Source organism: Lissotriton helveticus, chromosome 8 (genome assembly GCF_964261635.1).
Source record: "Lissotriton helveticus chromosome 8, aLisHel1.1, whole genome shotgun sequence".
Classification (NCBI taxonomy): domain Eukaryota; kingdom Metazoa; phylum Chordata; class Amphibia; order Caudata; family Salamandridae; genus Lissotriton; species Lissotriton helveticus.
Genome location: NC_136069.1, coordinates 172,621,662 through 172,642,944, shown reverse-complemented (window position 1 = coordinate 172,642,944; position 21,283 = coordinate 172,621,662). Strand labels below are relative to the sequence as shown.

The following is a 21,283-nucleotide window of genomic DNA, read 5'->3' as shown; positions in this document are numbered from 1 at the left end:
GTATTAAAGGGGTTACATATGGTAAAACAGCTGGCTTTACATGCCCTCTTCAGTTTAGCCTAAGACTGCTTTTTCCATGCTACCACTAGGATAACTGGTCTATAAGGTTGACTTTACAACCATCACCATAAGGGTTGTTTGGACTGATACAGGGTGCCCACTAAAATAGTGAACATCACATATCAGGCCAACTTCTCACATTGGTGTGTAGCGGTTGGGATAAGAGCTTGCTGTTGTTTTACCAATTGTAATCTTTGAGATATCATTTGAAAGATCACATTAGGTACCATAGGTACATATAACAAGACTTATAACACTTAAGTTCTACTGAACTTAGTTGTTGTAGACCAAAGGGCCTAGCACACCCTGACTACAACTCCTAGAAAGGTTTAGTAGGAAACACTTAGTGTAGGTAGGTGCACACACCACACCTCACTAGATCATGTCTCTGAGAGCAGAACCAAGTGGATCTCTCCCAGTGGAGGTAGATCCTTTAAGGATACCTTCCAGATATGATACCCTAACCTTCCAAGAGCTAAGGCACTTGTGCACTGGTAGAAGGTTAAAACAGGGTTCTCGCCCTACCCTCAGACACCTGATTGAGCTCATGGAGGAACATGATGTTCTTAAGGCCTCTAAAGGCGTGTCAATCAATGGAGATGAGGTACTGCCCTCAACAGAAGATGCCCCCGACCCTACTGTCATAGATGATGATGAGGTTGAGGAGGAGTAAGATTCTAGGGGAAGAGGTAGACAGCCAGGTTCAAGTTAGGAGACTTAGCCAGGCTAACCTAAGCCTATTTGGGCTGAGAATGGGACAGCCCCATTCAGGCTTACAAGTGGACTTAGCCAGAGGTATAGGAGGGAAAGATCCCACTCCAGGGAATCTCTCCACTCCAATGCTTCAAGGGGTTTTCAGAGGGGAATGACTTCTCCTCAGAGGAGAGAACACCAGGCTAGGATGACGGAAGTCCAACTCAGGATTGAGAGGGAAGAACTTGCCCTAGCCAAGGCAAACCTTGCTCTTGCAAGAGAGCAAAAGTTAAGTGGACTAGAGTCCACTGGTGGCAGCAATATCCCTAAGGATAAAGACAGGTCCTATGACAATAGACACCTGAGTAAGATTGTGCCCCCCTACAAAGTTGGGGATGATATCCACAAATGGATAACTGCTTTGGAGAGGGCCTGCAAAGTACAGCAGGTACCCCAAAATCAGTGGGCAGCAATCTTGTGGCTCACCTTTTCAGAAAAAGGAAGAGACAAGCTCCTCACAGTGATGATGATGCTAACAATTGCCTCGTTCTGATGAGTGCTCTGATTGATAGGTTTGGCCTAACCACTGAACAGTACAGGTTGATGTTCAGCGATACCCAGAAGACACAGACTCAGGACTGGACTGATTTTGTTGATTGTGCCACTAAGGCTCTGGAAGGCAGGTTGCTTCGAAGTAAAAGTTAAGGACTATACAGGATTGTATAATTTGATCATGAGAAAGCAAATACTTAACAATTGTCAGAACCAGTTGTTGCACCAACACCTGATTGACTCCGATCTGACCTCTCCCCAAGAATTGTGAAAGAAGGCAGACAAATGGGTCAGAACCAGGGTTAAGCAGAAAAACCAGGTCCAAGGTGGTGATCAGAAAAAGGCAGACCAAAAAGGTGGGGATCAGAAACCAAAAGACCAGAAGTCATCATCAGGCCCCCAAAAATCTAATGAAGGGGGGTCCCAAAACTCTAAGAAGAAGAAAGAAGGTCCGAAGAAACCTTGGTGTAATTATTGTAAATCTGCCTCTCACTGGTTCAGTGAGTGCACCAAGAAAGGTAAAGCCCCTACCACTGTTGCCCCTAAGGCACCTGCACCCCCTAGTACAGTTAACAGTGGTAGTTCCCAACCCAAGGCTATAGTGGGGTTAACCATGGGTACTGAGATGGATTCTTGCCTAGTCAGGATTCCAATTCAGGCTGTTCTTGTCTGTAATGTGGACATGGCTATGTCCTCAACTGTGAGTCCCAGTACTCTGGGCAAGTACAGGCAAACACCTTTGATTAATGACAAAGTGGCTCAGGCCTACAGGGACACATGTGCCAGTGTCACCATGGTGACACCTAACTTTGTGGACCCTGGACAGATTGTACTGGGTGATAATTACCTGGTGACCAATGCAAGCAATGTCACTACTACACATAGTGTGGCAGTTGTTAACTTCTCCTGGGGAGGGGTAACTGGCCTCAAAAGAGTTGTGGTAAGTGCAGATCTCCCAGTGGAGTGTTTGTTGGGCAATGATCTTGAATCCTCAGTAAGGTCAGAAGTGGAGTATAGGACTCATGCAGAGATGTTAGGCATATCAGCTCATGTCCTTGCTGTGATCAGGTCACAGGCCAAAAAGTGCAAAACTGAACAGGTCTTGGATCATGTAACTATGGACCAGGTACCACCCAAGAGAAAGAGCAGTATGGTTAAGGCAGTGCCTTTCCCCCTGCCCTCAAGTGAAGATCAGCCTTCTCAGGAAGCTGATTGTGAGACCCCTGAAGGAACTGTCCTAGAATAACTTGCACCTGACCAGGTTGAGTTTCTTGGGACAGGGGGACCTTCAAGGGCAGACGTGAGGCAGGCACAGTTAGACTGCCCCTCTCTTGAACCCCTCAGACAGCAAGCTGCTTCTGAGGCTGCTGGGAATGCTACAGGTACCCACAGAGTTTACTGGGATCAAGGACTCCTTTATTCAGAGGCTAGAGACCCCAAGCCTGGTGCTTCCAGGAGGCTGGTCATACCTCTGGCATTTAGGGGTTTCCTTCTTACCTTAGCCCATGATATTCCCTTACGCTCCTGTGTGACCTGCCAAGCCAGTGGCAAATCAGGTGGCACAACAAAGGCCCCCCGTATACCATTACCTGTGGTGGGGGTACCCTTTGAAAGAGTAGGGATTTACATTGTTGGGCCAATGGATCCCCAAACAGCCTCTGGGCACAGATTTATACTGGTGGTAGTGGATCATGCCACCAGGTATCCAGAACCTATTCCCCTAAGGACTACAACAGCACTTGTTGTGGCAAGAGCCCTCCTGGGAGTTTTCTCAAGAGTGGGCTTTCCAAAGGAGGTTGTCTCAGATAGATACCCAGACATGAAGTGTGCACCTCTAAGTGCAATGTGGAAGGAGTGTGGTGTAAATTACAAATTCACTACACCCTACCATCCACAGTGCAATGGCCTTGTTGAAAGATTCAACGAGACCTTAAAGGGTATGATCAAGGGTTTACCTGAAACGCTTAGGCAAAGATGGGACATCCTTCTACCCTGCCTTCTGTTTGCTTACAGAGAGGTCCCACAAAAGGGGGTTGGCTACAGCCTTTTGAACTTCTGTTTGGGCATCCTGTAAGGGGACCCCCTATGTCTGGTGAAGGAAGGATAAGAGTTACCTCTCAAAAAGCCTAAACAAGACAAGTGGACTATGTACTTGGTCTCCGCTCCAGGATGGCTGAGTATATGAAGAAGGCTTCTAAAAACCTTGAGGCTAGCCAAGAACTTCAAAAAGCTTGGCATGACCCAAGGCTGTGCTGACTGAGTACCAGCCAGGACAGAAGGTATGGGTGTTGGAGCCAGTGGCCCCAGCAGCACTCCAGGATAAATGGTCTGGACCCCACACAATTGTTGAGAAAAGGGGAGAGGTCACCTACCTGGTGGACCTTGGAACTCCCAGGAGCCCCCACAGGGTGCTCCATGTCAACAGACTCAAAGCATATGTTGACAGGGCAGACATGGGCTTGCTCATGGCTACAGATGAGGGGCAGGAGGAAGAGAGTGACCCTCTCCCAGACCTGTTGACTCAGAACCCTGATGATGGTTCAGTTGATGGTGTGGCCTTAGCTGGCAGCCTCACTGGCCAGCAGCAACAGGACTGCAGACAAGTTCTACAGTCCTTCAGACATATGTTTTCCTTAAAACCTAGTCAGACTAACTGGTGCACCCATGAGGTGGACACTGGTGACAGTCTGCCTGTGAAGAGTAAGATCTACAGGCAACCTGACCATGTCAGGGACTGTAGAAAAACTGAGGTAGAGAGGATGTTGGAACTGGGAGTCATAGAGCCCTCAGAGAGCCCCTGGGCCAGCCCAGTAGGCCTTGTGCCAAAACCTCACACCCAAGATGGTAATAGAGAGATGAGGTTTTGTGTGGAGCTCTTGTCCACGCCGGAATCCTGTTGCTGTATTTTAACGTGGCCCATCTGCTGGGGACTCTGCAGACTTGCTGTGCGCTTGGCCAGTGAAGCGCTACCTCCAGGGCACCCGGTCCCCGCCGCCTACCAAACGCGGCCGCTGAGCGGGGGGACTACTGCCCCCATAAGCCACTCCTAGTCCCGCCCACCTACGCCATTGGACGCGCCCGGAGGCGCACAAAAACAGCTGCGCTCCGCTGAGGGAGCGGGAGCTCTTGTCCACGCCGGAATCCTATTGCTGTATTTTAACGTGGCCCATCTGCTGGGGACTCTGCAGACTTGCTGTGCACTTGGCCAGTGAAGCTCTACCTCCAGGGCACCCGGTCCCCCCCGCCGCCGCCTACCAAACACGGCCGCTGAGCGGGGGGACTACAGCCCCCACAAGCCACTCCTAGTCCCGCCTACCTACGCCATTGGATGCGCCCGGAGGCGCACAAAAACAACTGCGCTTCTCCCGCGGGGCGCGCGCGTGAGTAGCCCGGGTGAAGCCCGGGTCAAGGGCGGGGCCGTTTTGTGGCCGTTCGGGGGCCGAAGGAGGCTGGGCTGGGCCCCCTCCCCTTGGTTCCGCGCCAGGTCATTTCTGGACAACTCTACTGAATACAGTAAGATCTTCACATAGACTGCTTACGAATTACTAACTGCTGCATGTGAAAACTTTACTGCTGATTCGCCCCTATTTTTCATAACATCACTGGGATAACTTGGTTTCCTCAAAGTATAGTAAAATGCCTGCCCCACTTGGTAAGAAACAGTCTAAACCTACACTGCCCACTCTGACGGCAATTGATCGTATGCTCCAAAAGACTATTGGAGTGGTGGTAAATGCCATCGAGCATACAGAGAGACGTCTCTCTCTTCCTGCCGGCTCTTTTCCCCCTCCTTCATCAGTTAACATGTCCATGACTACAAACAATTCCCAAGATTCATATCTTGCTCCATCCTTTGTATCGCTCCCACGTACTTACCCCTCAATAGATACGCAGCTTAAGCATTCTACTATTGTCAGTGTCCCCCTGGAGCCACAGTCTCTGTCTTCTAGATTACCTATGTCCCCCTCTATGTGTAATAAGCGTTCCTCCTTGGGGCGATTAATGCAGCTAGTCCCCCATTAGAACGGGCTGGGGGGCAAACTTATGAGGGTGATACTAGCATCCCATTCCAGCTAAGGGACCAGGACAAATCGGCTGATCCTACTAGAGATCTTTCGCAGGTAGAAACACCATTGGAAGTCTCATCTGAAGAGATATCCTTGGTGAACCTACTAACATCTACACCCCCAACTGCAAAACAGGATCAGATTACCAGAAACAAAAAGAGGAAACGTAGGGGTGGCATTCTGCAAGGCAGAAGTGCTAAGCTTCTAAAAAAAACGCACACTTCCCTGAGGACCGGTGGAAACCTGCTGAAATCTCCCCCGCCGTCTGGAAAAATTGGGCTGGAAAATCAACCATTGCATCTTTCCTTTATGAAAGAACTAACTGGGAATTTTGAACACTTAGTTAAATCCCTAATACTACCCATTGTACATAGGTTAAAAATCATATCGGAGAAATTGGGCGAGTTGGAAGCTACAACACAGACAAACGCAGAACAGACTAGGGAGCTCATAAAAAACATTTATAAAAACAATAACTGTAAGAAAGCGTTACCAGTACCCCTTCCACTAGGTAAAAGTCACACTAAGGAAAATAAGACTCTTACTAAAAAAGGTAAAGGGCACTTAAATCCCAACAACACTAGCATATAAAATAACACTGTACAGCATTCGCAAAACCTGGTGGAGAACATTCAGGCCCTAACCCCAATAAATAGTCCATTGGGGCTAGAGAGTGTTGGGGGAAAAAGAACTCGTTCTGTGCTACCCGAGACTCTCCCCCACTAGAGTGAATTGTAAAAGGGCAGAGGGCACTGTGGGAACCCAAAACGCAATAGCAACATCCCAACATAATAATTTAACATCTCAGATAGATAGTGGCAGCAATATCCATCCGAACCTACAAATCAATCTCCCTCCCGAATCAGCCCCATACGTTGCTGTTTTGATTGGGGTCCCTGAGCTAACAGCAGGGCAGTTTGAAGATTATAGGAGCCTTAAAAATAAAGTCATTTATTGGCTAAAAATTAATAGACCCCTACCCCCCAATATTAATGGGGATATCCTGCTGGTGAGGAGAGCGAAATGGCTGGGCCAGAGACCAAAGGACACTAAAGGAGCTGTGATAATAATTAATTTTAAAGACCACAGGGTCACAAAGTGCTTAAACGAGTGGTATCAGGAAACTGGGAACCTGGGGATACAGATCTGTCAATTATATTATTTCTACCCTAGGTCCTTAGTACTCCCCCAAAAAGCAGCAAAATATCCCTACCATGGAGTTCAAGGGGCGGGCAACTACTTAGTCCCAGTAGTCAATAGATTCGCTGCCCTTACAGGGCTAGACGGAATAGAATGACTTGGCCATGGTGACTGTCCTAATACACCCTTTCAGAACCAAACCAATGAGCCATACGATCAATTACCAACAAACGGCCAATCTGTTATTGACTCTATGGTATCGACTCCTCCCCCCGTAACAAATATGCAACTTTGAATCTCCCTTATTGCTACCGAGTGAACTAAATCTTTTGCCCATTTCCGAAAATCCTGGAACTGTTATAACTTGGAATGTAGCTGGCCTTACTGCAAAAATTAATGACGCAAGCTGGCAATCATTGACTATGACCCATTCCATTATATGCCTTCAGGAAACTTGGGCAACTGAAGAGCTCCATCTCCTAGGCTACAAAACTTATTTTACCCCGGCACTACCAAGTAAAAGAGGTAGACATAAGGGAGGTCTATCCCTGTATATTTCAATTACCACTGGCCCCTCCGTGCTTAAAAGTGTCACTGACAATAACTTTTTTCAAATTTTAATTACATCATGGGGCCCTTTAAAAAACTTTGTTATAGTAAATTTCTATAACAATATCCCCACAGCGCAATTAGAGAATGTTATTAAAACATTCTCAAAAGCCCTGACTAAGATAGAAGAAAGTCTACCAGGAGATATGCTCCTGATGTGGGTAGGAGACTTCAATTGTTCCCTTTGCCCCCGGAGCACATTGGGTGTGTGTGGTCTGGAGGAAGATAACCAGGGCTTCATGAGTCACTTCTCTCATACTAAGTTAGGGGATTTGCTTAATAACATACTAGCCGACTTTTCTTTAGGCTTTATAAATGAGTTATGCAGTCCCCCAAAAATATTTAGTCCTACTTTCAATGGAAGAGGGGCAAATTCAATTATTGACTTTACTGTATTTTCGATGCGTTATGCCTCGCTGGTGACTAAATGGGAGACAGTCCCCGTAACTTTTAATCTTAAGTCTGGTCAAAAAAACCTCGCTAAATATGACCTGAATCCCATTCTCTCCCAAAATAATGGGTTTTGTATTAAATGGGAGAAGGTCACACCGGCAAACTTCTTAAAAAATCTGGTTACTAATACCCAAGAGGAAATTAACATCTGTTTGACATCGGAAGAGGATCCCCATCTTATTCTTGGATCCTTTATTAAAATTTGCTCCTCCATAAAACAGCTCCTGGTTAGAACCCCACGCAATACAGCTAAGGCCTCCCCTGGTTGGTTCAATGCAAATTGCACCAGGGCACTTGCGGCACTCAAATCAGCCCTGCACTCCTCACCACAATCCAGATTAAACGTACAAATGGCAAGGAGTACATATCGCACTGCCCTAACAGCCAGGAAGAAAGATTTAAAACTGCAAGCGTGGTCAGCTCTCCACGCAGCCTCTGAGCTAAAGGATAATACTGCTTTCTGGAAGGCGGTAAACGCCTCTTTTTTTCAAGACCGCCAGGGCCCCAGGATAGATAATGCCATTTCATCACAGGAATGGATGAATCATTTTCAGGCCCTATATAGCAATTTAGTCCCCTTAGAAGGATTTTCCTCTGTAACATCTACCAATGAGGACTCATGCACTTCCTTCCCACTGGATATACAGTTTCAGTTGGAGGAAGTGTATAAGGCTCTAGCATAAAGTCCAGCGGCTAAGGCCCCGGGTCCTGACTGTGTTCCCATTGATGTTTTTAAAAACCTACCGGACCTCTGGGCCCCAATTCTTACTAGAGTCCTGAACTCCTCAAATAAAATCGGCTTCATTTCCACTTGGTCAGAGGCAGTGGTGGTCCCGATTTACAAAAAAGGGGGGACAGGAATGATCCTGTTTGCTATCGCCCAATATCCCTCCTTGATGGCCTCATGAAGATAGCGGGCAGGATCATTCTTGCTCGATTCCAGGACTGGTTAGATGAACAACAGATATTATCTAATCTACAATATGGGTTTAGGAGAGGAAGAGGGACAGTTGAGCAGGGCCTAAACCTATCCCTAATAACATCTAAATAGATCCATTTAAAAAAAAAAACAATTTGTACATAACATTTGTAGACCTCAGTTCTGCATTCGATTGTGTAAATCATGACATATTGTGGCAAACCTTAAGGGACATCGGCCTGGATCATCGCATACTCACCTTTATTAGAGAACTGTACAAAGGGGCAGGTGCTCGTGTAAGACACGGTAGAATGGGGGAATGTTCAGACTTCTTCCGCATTCATAGAGGAGTAAGACAGGGGTGCATACTTGCACCCCTGCTTTTTAACTTATATATAAACAACGTGGGATCTTCCCTTTCCAATCAATACCACGATTACCCCACAGTAAAAGGGAAACATATCCCCATACTCCTTTATGCTGATGATGCGGCTATTCTCTCGCAGACAAGGGTGGGCCTCCAAAAAGCAGTGCAAAAATTCTCACACTTCATGAAATCATGGGGTCTATGTGTAAACGTTTCTAAGACGTTTACTATGTCATGCGGGCCAAACAAACGCAGAGCACCATGTTTGATTACATTGGACGACAAGCGGGTGGAGCTCGCGGACATCTTTTGCTACTTGGGGGTACATTTTGAAAGAAAGGGCTCATGGAAGCCTGCGGTAAACGCTAGGGCTTTAGCACTTACCAGAGCAACAGGCGCACTACTAAATTTTGCCAAAAAGTTAAAGAGCAGGCCAGTCAAGGAGTTGCTACAAATATTCAAGGCTAAATGTGTCTCCACCGCAACCTACAGGGCGGGCATCTGGGGCTCTGAGTCAGCAGACTCTATCCAACGCATTGAGAATCGGTTTCTGCGATACCTACTGGCCGCCCCAAAGAGTACATCAACCTATGTGTTGCACGCTGAAGTGGCCCTACAACACGTTACGGACATTATAAAATCTGCCCCGGTTTTACTCTGGCACAATGTCTGGACAAATCCTGCCACAACTCTTAAAAGAGATATAATAGAGGACTGCCGGGCATCAGATGGAGCCAAAAACATTAAATGGCTTACCTATATTAAAAATTTCCTTCGTGAAATTGGGCACCCGGAATATTTTACCAACCCAGACACCATGGAGTTATTGTCAAGATCTGCTCTAAAAAATTACCTTCGAGAATGTCTTGAATCCAAAAGATGGAAGAACAAAGGGCAAAGAAAACTGTCATGAATCATGACGTGGTAATATTACATCAGGGCATCCAGCGGTATCTTGTGCTAGACCAACCTTTTTATCATTGTATGCTTCTCACTCTGTTCCGGCTGGAGACGTTCTACAGGCTTGCAACCTTACCGCAGTGCAACGACTGGTCGAGGGAAAAAAAGAATTTGTCCTTGCAATGATGTGTCTACTCAATCGAACATTCATTGTATCCTCTTTTGCTCCTTTTATACTTATCCAAGGAGGAAATTGTTGAAACCCCTTCTTGTTTTATGGGGCTTAAGATCACCCAGAGAGGCTTATAATAAGTTAAGAACTTTAGGCGATGAGTACACCATTAGTACGGTAACATCCCTCCTGAGAGCAATTCTGAGGTTTAGAAAGACTATTTAACTTGAATATCCTCGGAATGTGTAAATGCTTGTCTATAAAGATCCAAAAACCTTTTTAAAAAATGAATTCTTATCAAATTTTAGCTTTTAATATTTTACTTGTATAGTACAAATAGTGACCACATTATGAATATAATTGCTGTTTGTTTTTTAATGTGATTTTATCTTGTATGCTTTTATGAATTTGTTCATTCAATTCGAATAAAGCTTGTTGAAATTGAAATTGTGTGGACTACAGAGGCCTCAATGCTGTCACTAGGACAGATGCACACCCAATTCCAAGAGCAGATGAGCTCATTGATAGATTGGCTTCTGCCAAGTTTCTGAGCACATTTGACCTGACAGCAGGCTATTGACAAATCAGGTTAGCTGAGGATGCCAAGGCCAAAACTGCTTTCTCAACCCCAGGAGGTCATTACCAATTTGTGGTGATGCCCTTTGGCTTGAAGAATGCACCTGCCACTTTCCAAAGGTTGGTGAACCAAGTCCTCACTGGGTTGGATAACTTTTGTGCAGCTTATCTAGATGATATTGCTGTCATCAGCTCCACCTGGGAGGATCACCTGATCTACCTGAATAAGGTTTTACAGGCCCTGCAAAAGGCAGGCCTAACTATCAAGGCCACAAAGTGCCAGATAGGGCAGAGTAAGGTTGTGTACCTGGGCCACCTCGTAGGTGGGGGTCAGGTTCAACCATTGGCGAGTAAGATCCAGACCATCAAGGACTGGGCTCCTCCAACCACCCAGACACAGGTCAGAGCTTTCTTGGGCCTGCCTGGTTATTACAGAAAGTTTGTTAAGAATTATGGGTCCATTGTGACACCACTTAATGACTTAACTTCAAAGAAGATGCCAAAGAAAGTTCAGTGGACAGTAAGCTGTCAAAAGGCATTGGATGACCTGAAGAAGGCCATGTGCTCTGCACCTATTCTGAAGAGTCCGGACTACTCCAAAGAGTTCATTGTCCAAACAGATGCTTCTGAGTTGGGGGTAAGAGCTGTACTTTCACAACTAAATGTAGATGGTCAAGACCAGCCCATTGCTTTTATTAGCAGAAGGCTGACCCCTAGAGAGAAACGTTGGTCAGCCATTGAGAGGGAGGCCTTTGCTGTGGTTTGGGCCCTGAAGAAGCTGAGGCCTTACTTGTTTGGCACTCACTTCAAAATTCAGACAGACCATAAGCCCCTCTTGTGGCTAAATCAGATGAAGGGTGAAAATCCCAAACTGCTCAGGTGGTCCATTTCCCTACAGGGGATGGACTTTACAGTGGAGCACAGACCAGGGACTGACCATGGCAATGCAGATGGTCTCTCCAGGTACTTCCACTTAGAACATGAAGACACAACTGGTCAAGGTTAGTCTAATGTCCCTGCATTTGGGGGAGGGGGGTTATGTAGGAGAGTAGGGTCTGCTTTCCTATGGCCACCCCGCTTTTTGCTTCACTGGTTTTCGACTTTAATGTGGCTGTGGGCCTGCTAATCAGACCCACAGCCCAGCTGTTCTCTTTCTAAATTCATACCATGTACTTTAGGTACATCACCAATTGGGAAGTGAGTCACTCTTGTGAGTCCCTGTACAGTGTACCATAGGTACCCAGGGCATAGGTGCACCCAAGGCCTACCAGGGGCTGCAGCATATCTTATGCCACCCCTGGCGGCCATCCAAACTGACACAACTGGCTGATCACTCAGCTGGGGCAAGGTCGTGTAATCACCCCTTGCTTAGGTATAGTATTCCTACACCTACCATTATATATAGACACATATATACCTATAACTCACTCCTATGGCAGGCCTTAACAATCCTGAAGGCAGAGTGCTTGGTTTTATGTGAGATGAGGCTCTAGCATGAGCTGAGCCTGTCTGCAGCTTTCGGAACCATGTCCTTATAGCTGTTCTATGATGTAGCCATACCATATACTCTTAAGTGCATTATAATCCTCGCGGTTGAATGCTAACTTTGGTTTGGCTTTATCAAAACATGTCGTGTAAGGTGTCATGCGCTTTGGAATACTACCCCCTCGCCAGTTCAGGCGACGGGGGTAGCATTCCACCCTTCTAGAGGGAGAAGACATGTTGTTCCTACTAATCCCGGTTAAAGTTAACCAGAGCCTCAGCATCACAAAATGGATGCTGCTGCCACAGACACAAGTCTGACCTCCTGCTGCTGGGAGTCCTTCCAGCGAGGGAGGCTTGGACAATAGGTTTCCTGTGTTGGGAGGTGCTAGCACCACCCCAGACAGGCCATAGTGTATTGGGGCAGGGAGGGCTGAATGAAATGAGACACTGCCTGGGGCACACAAGGTGTCCCATGCATAGTCCGGTTCAAACCGGTGCTGGGGCACTCCAGCCCCAGCTCTGGCGCAAAACTGGACAAAGGGAAAGGCGTGTAACCACCCCCTTCCCTGGTCCCACCCATAGGAGGGACTTAGCAGGTAATCCAGACCCTCAGATTAGTATATAGGTAAGAGCTGAGTCAAGAGACTTTAGATTTATCCTGAACTGAAACTTGAAACGAAACTCTGGACCTTCGACGTTCTACTTGAAGATAGAAGACTGAAGAATCTCCCTTGTGGTCAAGGAGTGACCACCCTGTACCTACAGGCACCATCCAGCAATCTGTGGTTTACTTTGTTGACGCTCCCGCCGGAGCCCGAGCACAGAGTCTGACAAGAGCCAGACTTCCAAACTTCTCTGACCCCGATCCACAATCCGTGCAAAGCTGAGACCCGTGGAGGCGACGAGAGACGTGGGACCGGCCATCTTGAAAAGTCTGCTCCTTGCTACCTGTGCAGCTTCTGAGGCACCCTCGAAGTTGTGCATTGGGGATTGAGAAGCCCCAGCCCCGAGCATCAATTGCACCGAAGATCAGCCCTCCACACTCCACGAGTTCTGCGTGGGGCCTTTCTGCATTTTCCTGCTCTACGCATCTGTCCGGTTACTTGCCCGTTGGCTAGTGGCCTCTGTGACGACAAACCTTTGAATCTACATCACCTGCCTGGTTGCTCCAGGTGGGCCCCTGCTTCCCTGCAAAGGAGAAGCCCCATAGACCTTGCTGGTCTATCCCGAAGCGACTATTTGATTGCTGTGTGGGTTGCATTTGCCAAGGCCTGTTGACTCCAATCCGGAAGCCGACGCCGCCAACAGCGAGATCCTTCGTGGGGCAGTCCGTATCCAGCTCCTGGTCGTCGTCGACGCCTCCTGGTCCACATGGCTGCAGAGTCAAGCTTCACGACATCACCTGATTGCTTCGCGACATCGCGTGGTTCCTTCCTGGTTACATCCTGGTCACTGGCTAGTGACCCAGACTCTGTTCCCCCTGCTTTCAGGTACTCTTCATCCTCGATCCGCCCTTGGATCCACCCGGACACTTCTCTCCTGGTCGCTTGCAGCATCTTTCTTCACGGCTCCATAGGATTCAGCGACGAAACCCGACACACTTTGACACCTATGCATCCGCTTCCTGTGGTTGTGGTAACGCGAGTATTTCAGTACTCCAGTGGGTATTGACTATCCTAGTGTCTAAGTTTCAAATAGCTTTCTCCTAGTCCATCCGGAAGTATTTTGTGCAACTTATTGTATGATAATTGAGTATCTTGTTACGTGCTGATGCCTCTGACCTCATAAAGAGTTCAGAGGATTGTGTTAGTAATAAATACATATATATTTTTATATATATAACCTGTGTGGTGTCCTTTCACTTGGTATTAAAGGGGTTACATATGGTAAAACAGCTGGCTTTACATGCCCTCTTGAGTTCAGCTAAAGACTGCTTTGTCCATGCTACCACTAGGATAGTTGGTCTATAAGGTTGACTTTACAACCATCACCATAAGGGTTGTTTGGACTGATACAGGGTGCCCACTAGAATAGTGGACATCACATATCAGGCCAACTTCTCACAATTATCACATGAGAACACCTTGAAAAAATTCAGTTTATGATGTGCACTTTTTGATCCGGAGCAAGAGAGAGAAAACCACAAAAAGGGGAAAGGAGGAGGAAAGAGAAAAAAGGAACAACAGTTCCAAATGGTGAAAGAGATGAAAATGATCTTGCAAGAATGAGATAAAGAGGCAGGGAGTGTCTCGTAGTAGATTAAGGAGGTATGAGGTGCAATCAAGATTATGCATCCTAGGTAGTCGACATCCCAACCTTCGATAGAACCGGTCACAGGCTTCTGAAGAAAACTTTAGGCCTTGGCACTTATTCTTTTCTAAATAAAGCACAGATTAAGAAACCTAACCTCACCCAAACTAGGCGATTGTACAACAAATGAAGAATAGTACTCTTGGATGCTTCCCAGAGCTATTTCGAAACCCACTGATAAAGTATACCACCCTAAGTAGGTGAGAGTTGTCATCCTACAGGAGGACATAAACGTATGACAATTCTATAAGAGGTATGGCTGCTTCTTCCAGGAGTTTTGCACCTCTTGCATGTCCGTGTCTGCTTACAGAACGAGTACAACAAACCATACGCCTCTCACTCCTGCTTTAGTGTGTGAGCTGCTTCTGTCTTACCTGTCCCAGACCTGCCACCTCACACACAGCCACCGTTTGACACACAATATTGGCCCCCTTCACCCGGTCACCCGGCGGGGAACCATTAGGACACAGTGGCCGTGAAAACTAGCTGAAAACCACTGCAAACAGTGGATTTCCACTTTGTTTTGCGAGACTTTGAACTGTCAACGTCCATGAACCCATTCAGTGCATCACAGTGGGCGTGTGCGGAGGACAGCCAAAGGCCATCTGAAACACGCCCACTCCAGGAGTGTGAAAACACCTCAGGAATTCTGCACAATCCTCATCAATTGTTTTGTGGGGGAGGCAAAAGGGCCTCTTAGGTGCTTCTCGGCATGAGTCCCCCACCCATCCAAGGCCCAGCACCTCCTCACACTGTGAAATTTCTGTTTTAGTTGGCATGTCTGCTGTCCTATATGTCTGCGAGAATTGTGTGATGTTCCTTCTGCTACTGCCTCCTGTCCTTTATTTGGTCATTGAGTTAGAGAAGGTTGTACTGCTGGTGTCCATGTTGTAGCTTTATTGGGTTGTGATGCGTCGTATAAAACTTCACTACACAAAACAATTTGCATTGACAATGCATATTCTATTGCAGGATGTCAGTGAACACTCCGAAAATAAGGGATCTGAGTTACTTTTGCTTTTATGTGTAAAGCTATCACTTTTGAAATGACTACACAACTTTGTAAAAAAATGTAATATATGTAAAGAGAGGCTCCAAATCAATTATAACACCATCTGCCAATTCTGGCATTTTAGCCAATAGCACTTTGCATGCTGGGATTCGGGACCATCATGAAAGTGTTAAAAAGAAAACTAAAAGCCCCACAATGCAGCAGGCGGTTGGTCGAAATACCTTGACTGGCTGGTGGAACTGCTTGTCAGAGACACTTTTCAGACTTGTGAAACCCAAAATAAAACGCAGCTCCTTACTTCTGCATTTCCTTCTGCTATGTCTTGCCCGCAATTACAAATTAACAGCCGAGAGGGTGAGAGGACAGCGATAGCCTTTCAAATGCAAATCTATGCAAGGCACTGTACACGAGGGACGGTGTGCGCAATATACTCCCATCCCATGCTTACAGCGCCAAGAGGCCATACTAATTACCATGCGAGTACTATATAAAATATTTTCAACAGGACAATAAAGGGAATTAACTTTGTCAGATCACAATATGCGTTCGTGGGGAAATTAGGGTTTGACACTCGGAGAAAATGAAGCAGTGTGCAAATCGTGTAACAGCGTGACACAAGCGTGTATGCACTGCTGAGCACGGCCTTCCAGGCAACAGTGAATCAGCATGCACGCGCGTCCATGGCTGGGGAGCGGGTGCATGGTGATTCTGTAGTTCCCCAGTCACCCTCGCTGTACCTCTGCCTTTCTAGTTCTCTTCGGATAGCCAGGTCTTCCTCGTTCTCATCCGTCACTTCTTCTTCCTCTTCTTCGTCGTCGTCGTCATCATCTACAGCCCGCGAGAAAACTGGCACAACCTCTCCGAAAAACGTGGCCATGGCCGCTCCGTATTGTGCGGGAGCCTCGTTCAGCAGCTACGGCGGCCGCGGTGCCAGGAACCCGGGGGCGGATCCTACCCAATCCCCCTGCTTATCGCGGGCCTTCTCGAAGACCGCCTTGTAAACGCCGCGCTGGCCTTTAGGTGGAGCCAAACACTAGGAAATGCTGCCAAAGAGCACAGCTTTTTTTTTTTTTTAGTTCAAATAATTCTTTATTGGTTTAACTAAAGCCTCTTATTGTGACATCTGTCTGCAGCATTAAAGAACATACTGCTGTACCTTGAAAACGAAACACTGTACCTGTAGTCCCAGGAGTCACTTATCATAGAATACAAGTGAAATATTCTCGGAAACTGCCAAAGTCTGAATTGTAATATATCTTTACAGTTGCAGAGGCAGGTTCTGGTGCCAGAGAGGACGAATGTTTTTTCAGAGAGGACGCCAGTTCAGAGACATTTTCTCTACCTTGTTTTGATATCTGTAAATACAGATGTGTAGAATTTAATGTGCTATTTATTACTATTTGTAGAGAGCCACTCGGGCGCTCCCATACAATGTATCTGCACCACATGCATACCTACACCCCTCGGGGCGGGCTCGCTCCTGGGGTATAAATAAACAGGCGGAAGACCGCTCGTGTTCTACATCGAGAAGAGGAGCTGCGGTGCCCACCCGCGTCGCTCCGTGTGCTGCCTGCTGTGGCCGTTCGACGCTGCCGGTTCAAGCCCGCCCACGCGTCTCCCTTCTCCTCGGGAGCTCCTTCAGCTGGCGGGACTCACTAACAGCGTGCTGGTGCCTGGGTGAGTGTTTAGCCGCCCCGCCCTGCCCGCGGACTGCCCTGCCTGCGCAGTGGTACCTCAAAGCCTACCTCTCCCTTCGATAGCTCCCAGCGCGAGGCCCTGCTCCAGGCGTCTGCCCTCCTCCCTGCTGCAGGCCCGAGTGAAGCCGAGAGACCGGGGGTGTCAGGAAACTGCTGCGAGGCCCCGAGATTGGGTTGACCCCTCCACTGCCTGCACCTATCCTCCCACCTGCCGCCTGCTCGAGGTACAAGGGTTTTCTTTGCTTCTGGTGAGGAGAAGCTAAGGGTTGGGACGCCCTGAGAAGATAAGGGTTGGGACGCCCTGAGACAGCCATCAAGCATTGGCGCATTCAAACGCTCCTGCACCAGTGAAGACACGTGCGAGCTTCCTCGAAGACTGCGAGCGGGGTGGTGCTGCGGTAGGAGAAGGAAGGATCATCAGGGGAGACCTGAAGTGGATAGGCCCTCACACAACTCCCCTGCTGCCATGACACCTGAAGAAGGGGCAAGCGACTCCGTCGCTTGGCGAGGACATCAGGCCCACGTGTCCGAGAAATGCCCCATTGCTGTGCACCTCGACGCAAGCCGCACCAGTGCACTCTCTAGCACTCGCGCCCAGGCACAATGAGCAACCCCGCTCCAGGGGCGGCAGCGGCCCCTCAGCAAGATGGAGGATGTAATCAAGCTGGCGCTACGACTCCTCAGCCGCCGGTGCACACGCACACAGCGGTGGCGCCGTTACCCCCATTCAGCGAAGCCACAGATCCGGCCATGGCGGCACCCAGATGGAAGGCCTGGGTCGGGAGACTCAACCACTACTTCAAAAGAACCAGAGAGACCGACGGGACGGTCAAGAGGTCACTCCTTATCTACTATGGTGGACCCGAAATATACGATCTATTTGAGATGCTCCCCAACACCGGGGAGGATGACAACTAGGAGGCGGCGGTCACCGCGCTCAACAAGCATTTTGATCCACAACTCAATCACGACTTTGAGAAGTTCAAATTCAAGAGAGCATGGCAAACCGAATCAGAGTCCGTCGACATGATCTATGCGCGGCTGCGCCGGCTGGCCAGCACGTGCCCCTTCGCAGAGCCGAGGGACGAAATCAGAGACCAGATCATCCTCGTATGTCGCTCGAAACGTTTACGGAAGCTCATCCTCAGACAACCGGGGATCTCGCTAGACGAGATCCTGATCCTGGCTCGGTCCCACGAACTATCAGACATCAGAGCGGAGGAGATGGAGGCGGCCCTACACACCCCAGTGGCCGCACCGTCATCATCAAGGCTCTTACCGGTCAAGGAGGAAAAGGTGGACACCATCCAGAGAAGGCCTCCGACGGCCCGCCAACCACCTAAGCCTACACCGGGGAACCAGTGTGGGTATTGCGGAGAGGACACCCTGCTGCGGCCACATGCGGGGCAAAAGGGAAGACATGTTCCCGCTGCAGAAGGCTGAACCACTACGCCAAAGTGTGCCGCGGGGGAAGATTTCGGTCGGCGATGTCCAGACCCAGAGGCCTGCCACAGCGCATCCGTCATATCTCCCTGGATAATCCGTCACCCCCGTCTGACGATCAGCCCCAGGAGAGGCGCCCCATGTACGAAGACGATGACGAAGTGTTCGTCGTGTCATATGTCAGTCGATAGGGGGCCAAGCGAAGACCACCCCCCATGTGCTCCGTGTGAGAAGTTGGCCTGGTAGATGATGTTCACTATTCTAGTGAGCACCTTGCACCAGTCCAAACAACCATTATGGTGATGGTTGTAAAGTCAACCTTATAGACCAGCTATCCTAGTGGTAGCATGGACAAAAGCAGTCTTAGGCTAAACTCAAGAGGGCATGTGAAGCCAGCTGTTTTACCATATGCAAACCTTTTAATACCAAATGAAAGGACACCACACAGGTTATATATTCAAAATATATATGTATTTATTTCTAAATAGATCCCCTTATCTCTTTATGAGCACAAGAGCACAAGCATATAACAAGTAACTTAATATAACATACAAAAGTTGCACAAATATGGATAGGCGATGGTGGCCCATAAAACCATATACTAAAATAGTGGTATAAGTACCACATCATGAACAATGGTAAGGCCTAGGGCCTAGGAAATTGCTGGGGCTACACTGGACTAACAGCAGTTAGGACGGGGGAGGCCAACAGGATGCGGGTGCAGTGTCTAAATGCACACGCGTGCACCTATAGAAGTCAATGGGTGCCTAAAGTTAGAAAGTTGCAGATTTGGAAGTCTTCCGACTACACTAGAACTTAACCACTTAAAACTAGGATACTAGGAGAGTAAACCTACACAGGAGCACCGGAGCACTCGCGTTACCTCACCCACAGGAAGCGGGTGCATGGGTGTCAAAGTGCGTCGGGTTTCGTCGTGGAGTTCTATAGAGCCTTGGAGAAAAGATGCTGCAGGCGACCAGGAAAGAAGAGTCCGGTTGGATCCATGGGTGGATCGAAGACTTAGAGTACCTGAAAGCAGAGGGGACTGAGTCTGGGTCACTAGCCAGTGACCAGGAAGGAACCAGGAAGGAACCAGGCAATGTCGGATTGCAATCAGGTGATGTCGTGAAGCTTCTCTCCGCTGCCACGTGGACCAGGAGGTGTCGACGATGACCAGGAGCTGGGCACAGACTGTGCCGCAAAGGTTCTCGCTGATGGCGGTGTCGGTTCTCGATTCGGAGTCAACAGGCCTTGGCAAATGCAACCCACGCAGGAATCGAAGATGGCTTCTGGATCAGACCAGCAAGGTCTGATGGGCTGCTCCTTTTCAGGGGAGCAAGGGCCAGTCTGGAGCAACCAGACCAGCGTTGAAAATTTGAATGTTGGTCGTCACAGAGGCCACTAGCCAACAGGCAAGTGACCGGACAGACGCGTCAAGCAGGAAAATGCAAAAGGGCCCCAAGCAGCACTCGGTGAGTGTGGAGAGGTAATCTTCGGTGCAAAGTGTTAGAGGGGGTGATCTCAGAGGGCCAGGTTGTGCTCACCCGGTCACCCCAAGATCCACCTCTCCCACAGAACTTGCCGAGTCTTGATTGGGAGGTCCCCACCGGGGAGGACTTCGGGTCTAGGATCGTACACACGGAGCTCACACCACACTATGAACAGACACCACACCGTTGGATTCTGGTAACAAGTTCTTTATATAGCAAATAACGAAGGAAGCACTCTTATATACACTGTGGTTGAGGGACCACAAAGTCTTGGAGGATTCGGGAAGGGGGAAGCGGGACAGTCTTCTAGTCTCTGGGTCAGTATGTGGCGTACCCTACGCACAGCTCTCAATCCTCGAGCCAGGGGGTACGGGATGATGGTCGTACTGGCTGCCTCACCTCCGTCGAGTCGGCTCAGTCGTGATGGTGGTCTCGATGGTCCAGCCGGACCAGAGTACTCCTCGAGCCGCGACGAGGTCAGCAGGGCTCGATCGGGAGAGATTCGGGAGAGCCGCGACAGCGTCAGCAGGGCTCCGGTGGTCTTAGAGGTCGAGCCGCGACAGCGTCAGCAGGGCTCCGATGGTTGCAGATTCAGCTTGAGCCGCGACAGCGTCAGCAGGGCTCCGATGGTTGCAGGTTCAGCTTGAGCCGCGACAGCGTCAGCAGGGCTCCGATGGTTGCAGGTTCAGCTTGAGCCGCGACAGCGTCAGCAGGGCTCCGGTGGTTGCAGGTTCAGCTTGAGCCGCGACAGCGTCAGCAGGGCTCTGATGGTTACACGTTCAGCTTGAGCCGCGAAAGCGTCAGCAGGGCTCCGATGGTTGCAGGTTCAGGATGAGTCTTCTTAGGGTCAGCCGCGATCAGATCAGCCGGGCTTCAGGTCCAAGATATAACTGCCCGCTAGTTGTCGGGCGGGCCCAGTTATAGTCCTTTTTTTCTCTTTGATCTCCAGACCCTCGCAGGCAGAGGTCTCCTGCCCGGGGGCTGGTCGTTGGCGGGGTCCGGCGGTCGGCTCTTTGATCCCTTTGAAAGATGGGTCCGGGATTTCCCAGACGCCAGCGGGTCTGGAGCCAGCCCTCGGGGAGGCCAGAGGGGTGATCAAAACTGGCCCACAGGGGAGGGCCAAAGGTGTGACAGAAACCAGCCCCTCAGGGGAGGCCGGAGGTGCCATCGAAACTCCCTGGCTTATCTCACTCGGGGAGCCCCTCACCCCCCAGCCGGGACTGGCGCGCCTTTGGAGTCTGGGGTTCGCTGGGGCCGGGGTCACGCTAGGCCCAGGGAGACAGGGATGACGGGAAGGGAAGATGGCGTCCGAACCTTGTGGGGCATGCCATGTTAGGT

At 49.0% G+C, this 21,283-nt stretch overlaps 1 protein-coding gene across 1 annotated transcript in view; it reads right to left on the bottom strand.

Moving 5' to 3' along the window:
* Positions 1-16,310, bottom strand: part of PSMG1 (proteasome assembly chaperone 1) — a 143,163-nt gene extending 126,853 nt beyond the window's left edge. Inside the window, exon 1 of the mRNA XM_078656842.1 lies at positions 16,053-16,310. Within this exon, the coding sequence (XP_078512968.1) occupies positions 16,053-16,192 (140 nt within the window). The 5' untranslated portion in view covers positions 16,193-16,310. The remainder of the gene's footprint in view (positions 1-16,052) is intronic.
* Between the last annotated feature and the right edge of the window lie 4,973 nt (positions 16,311-21,283).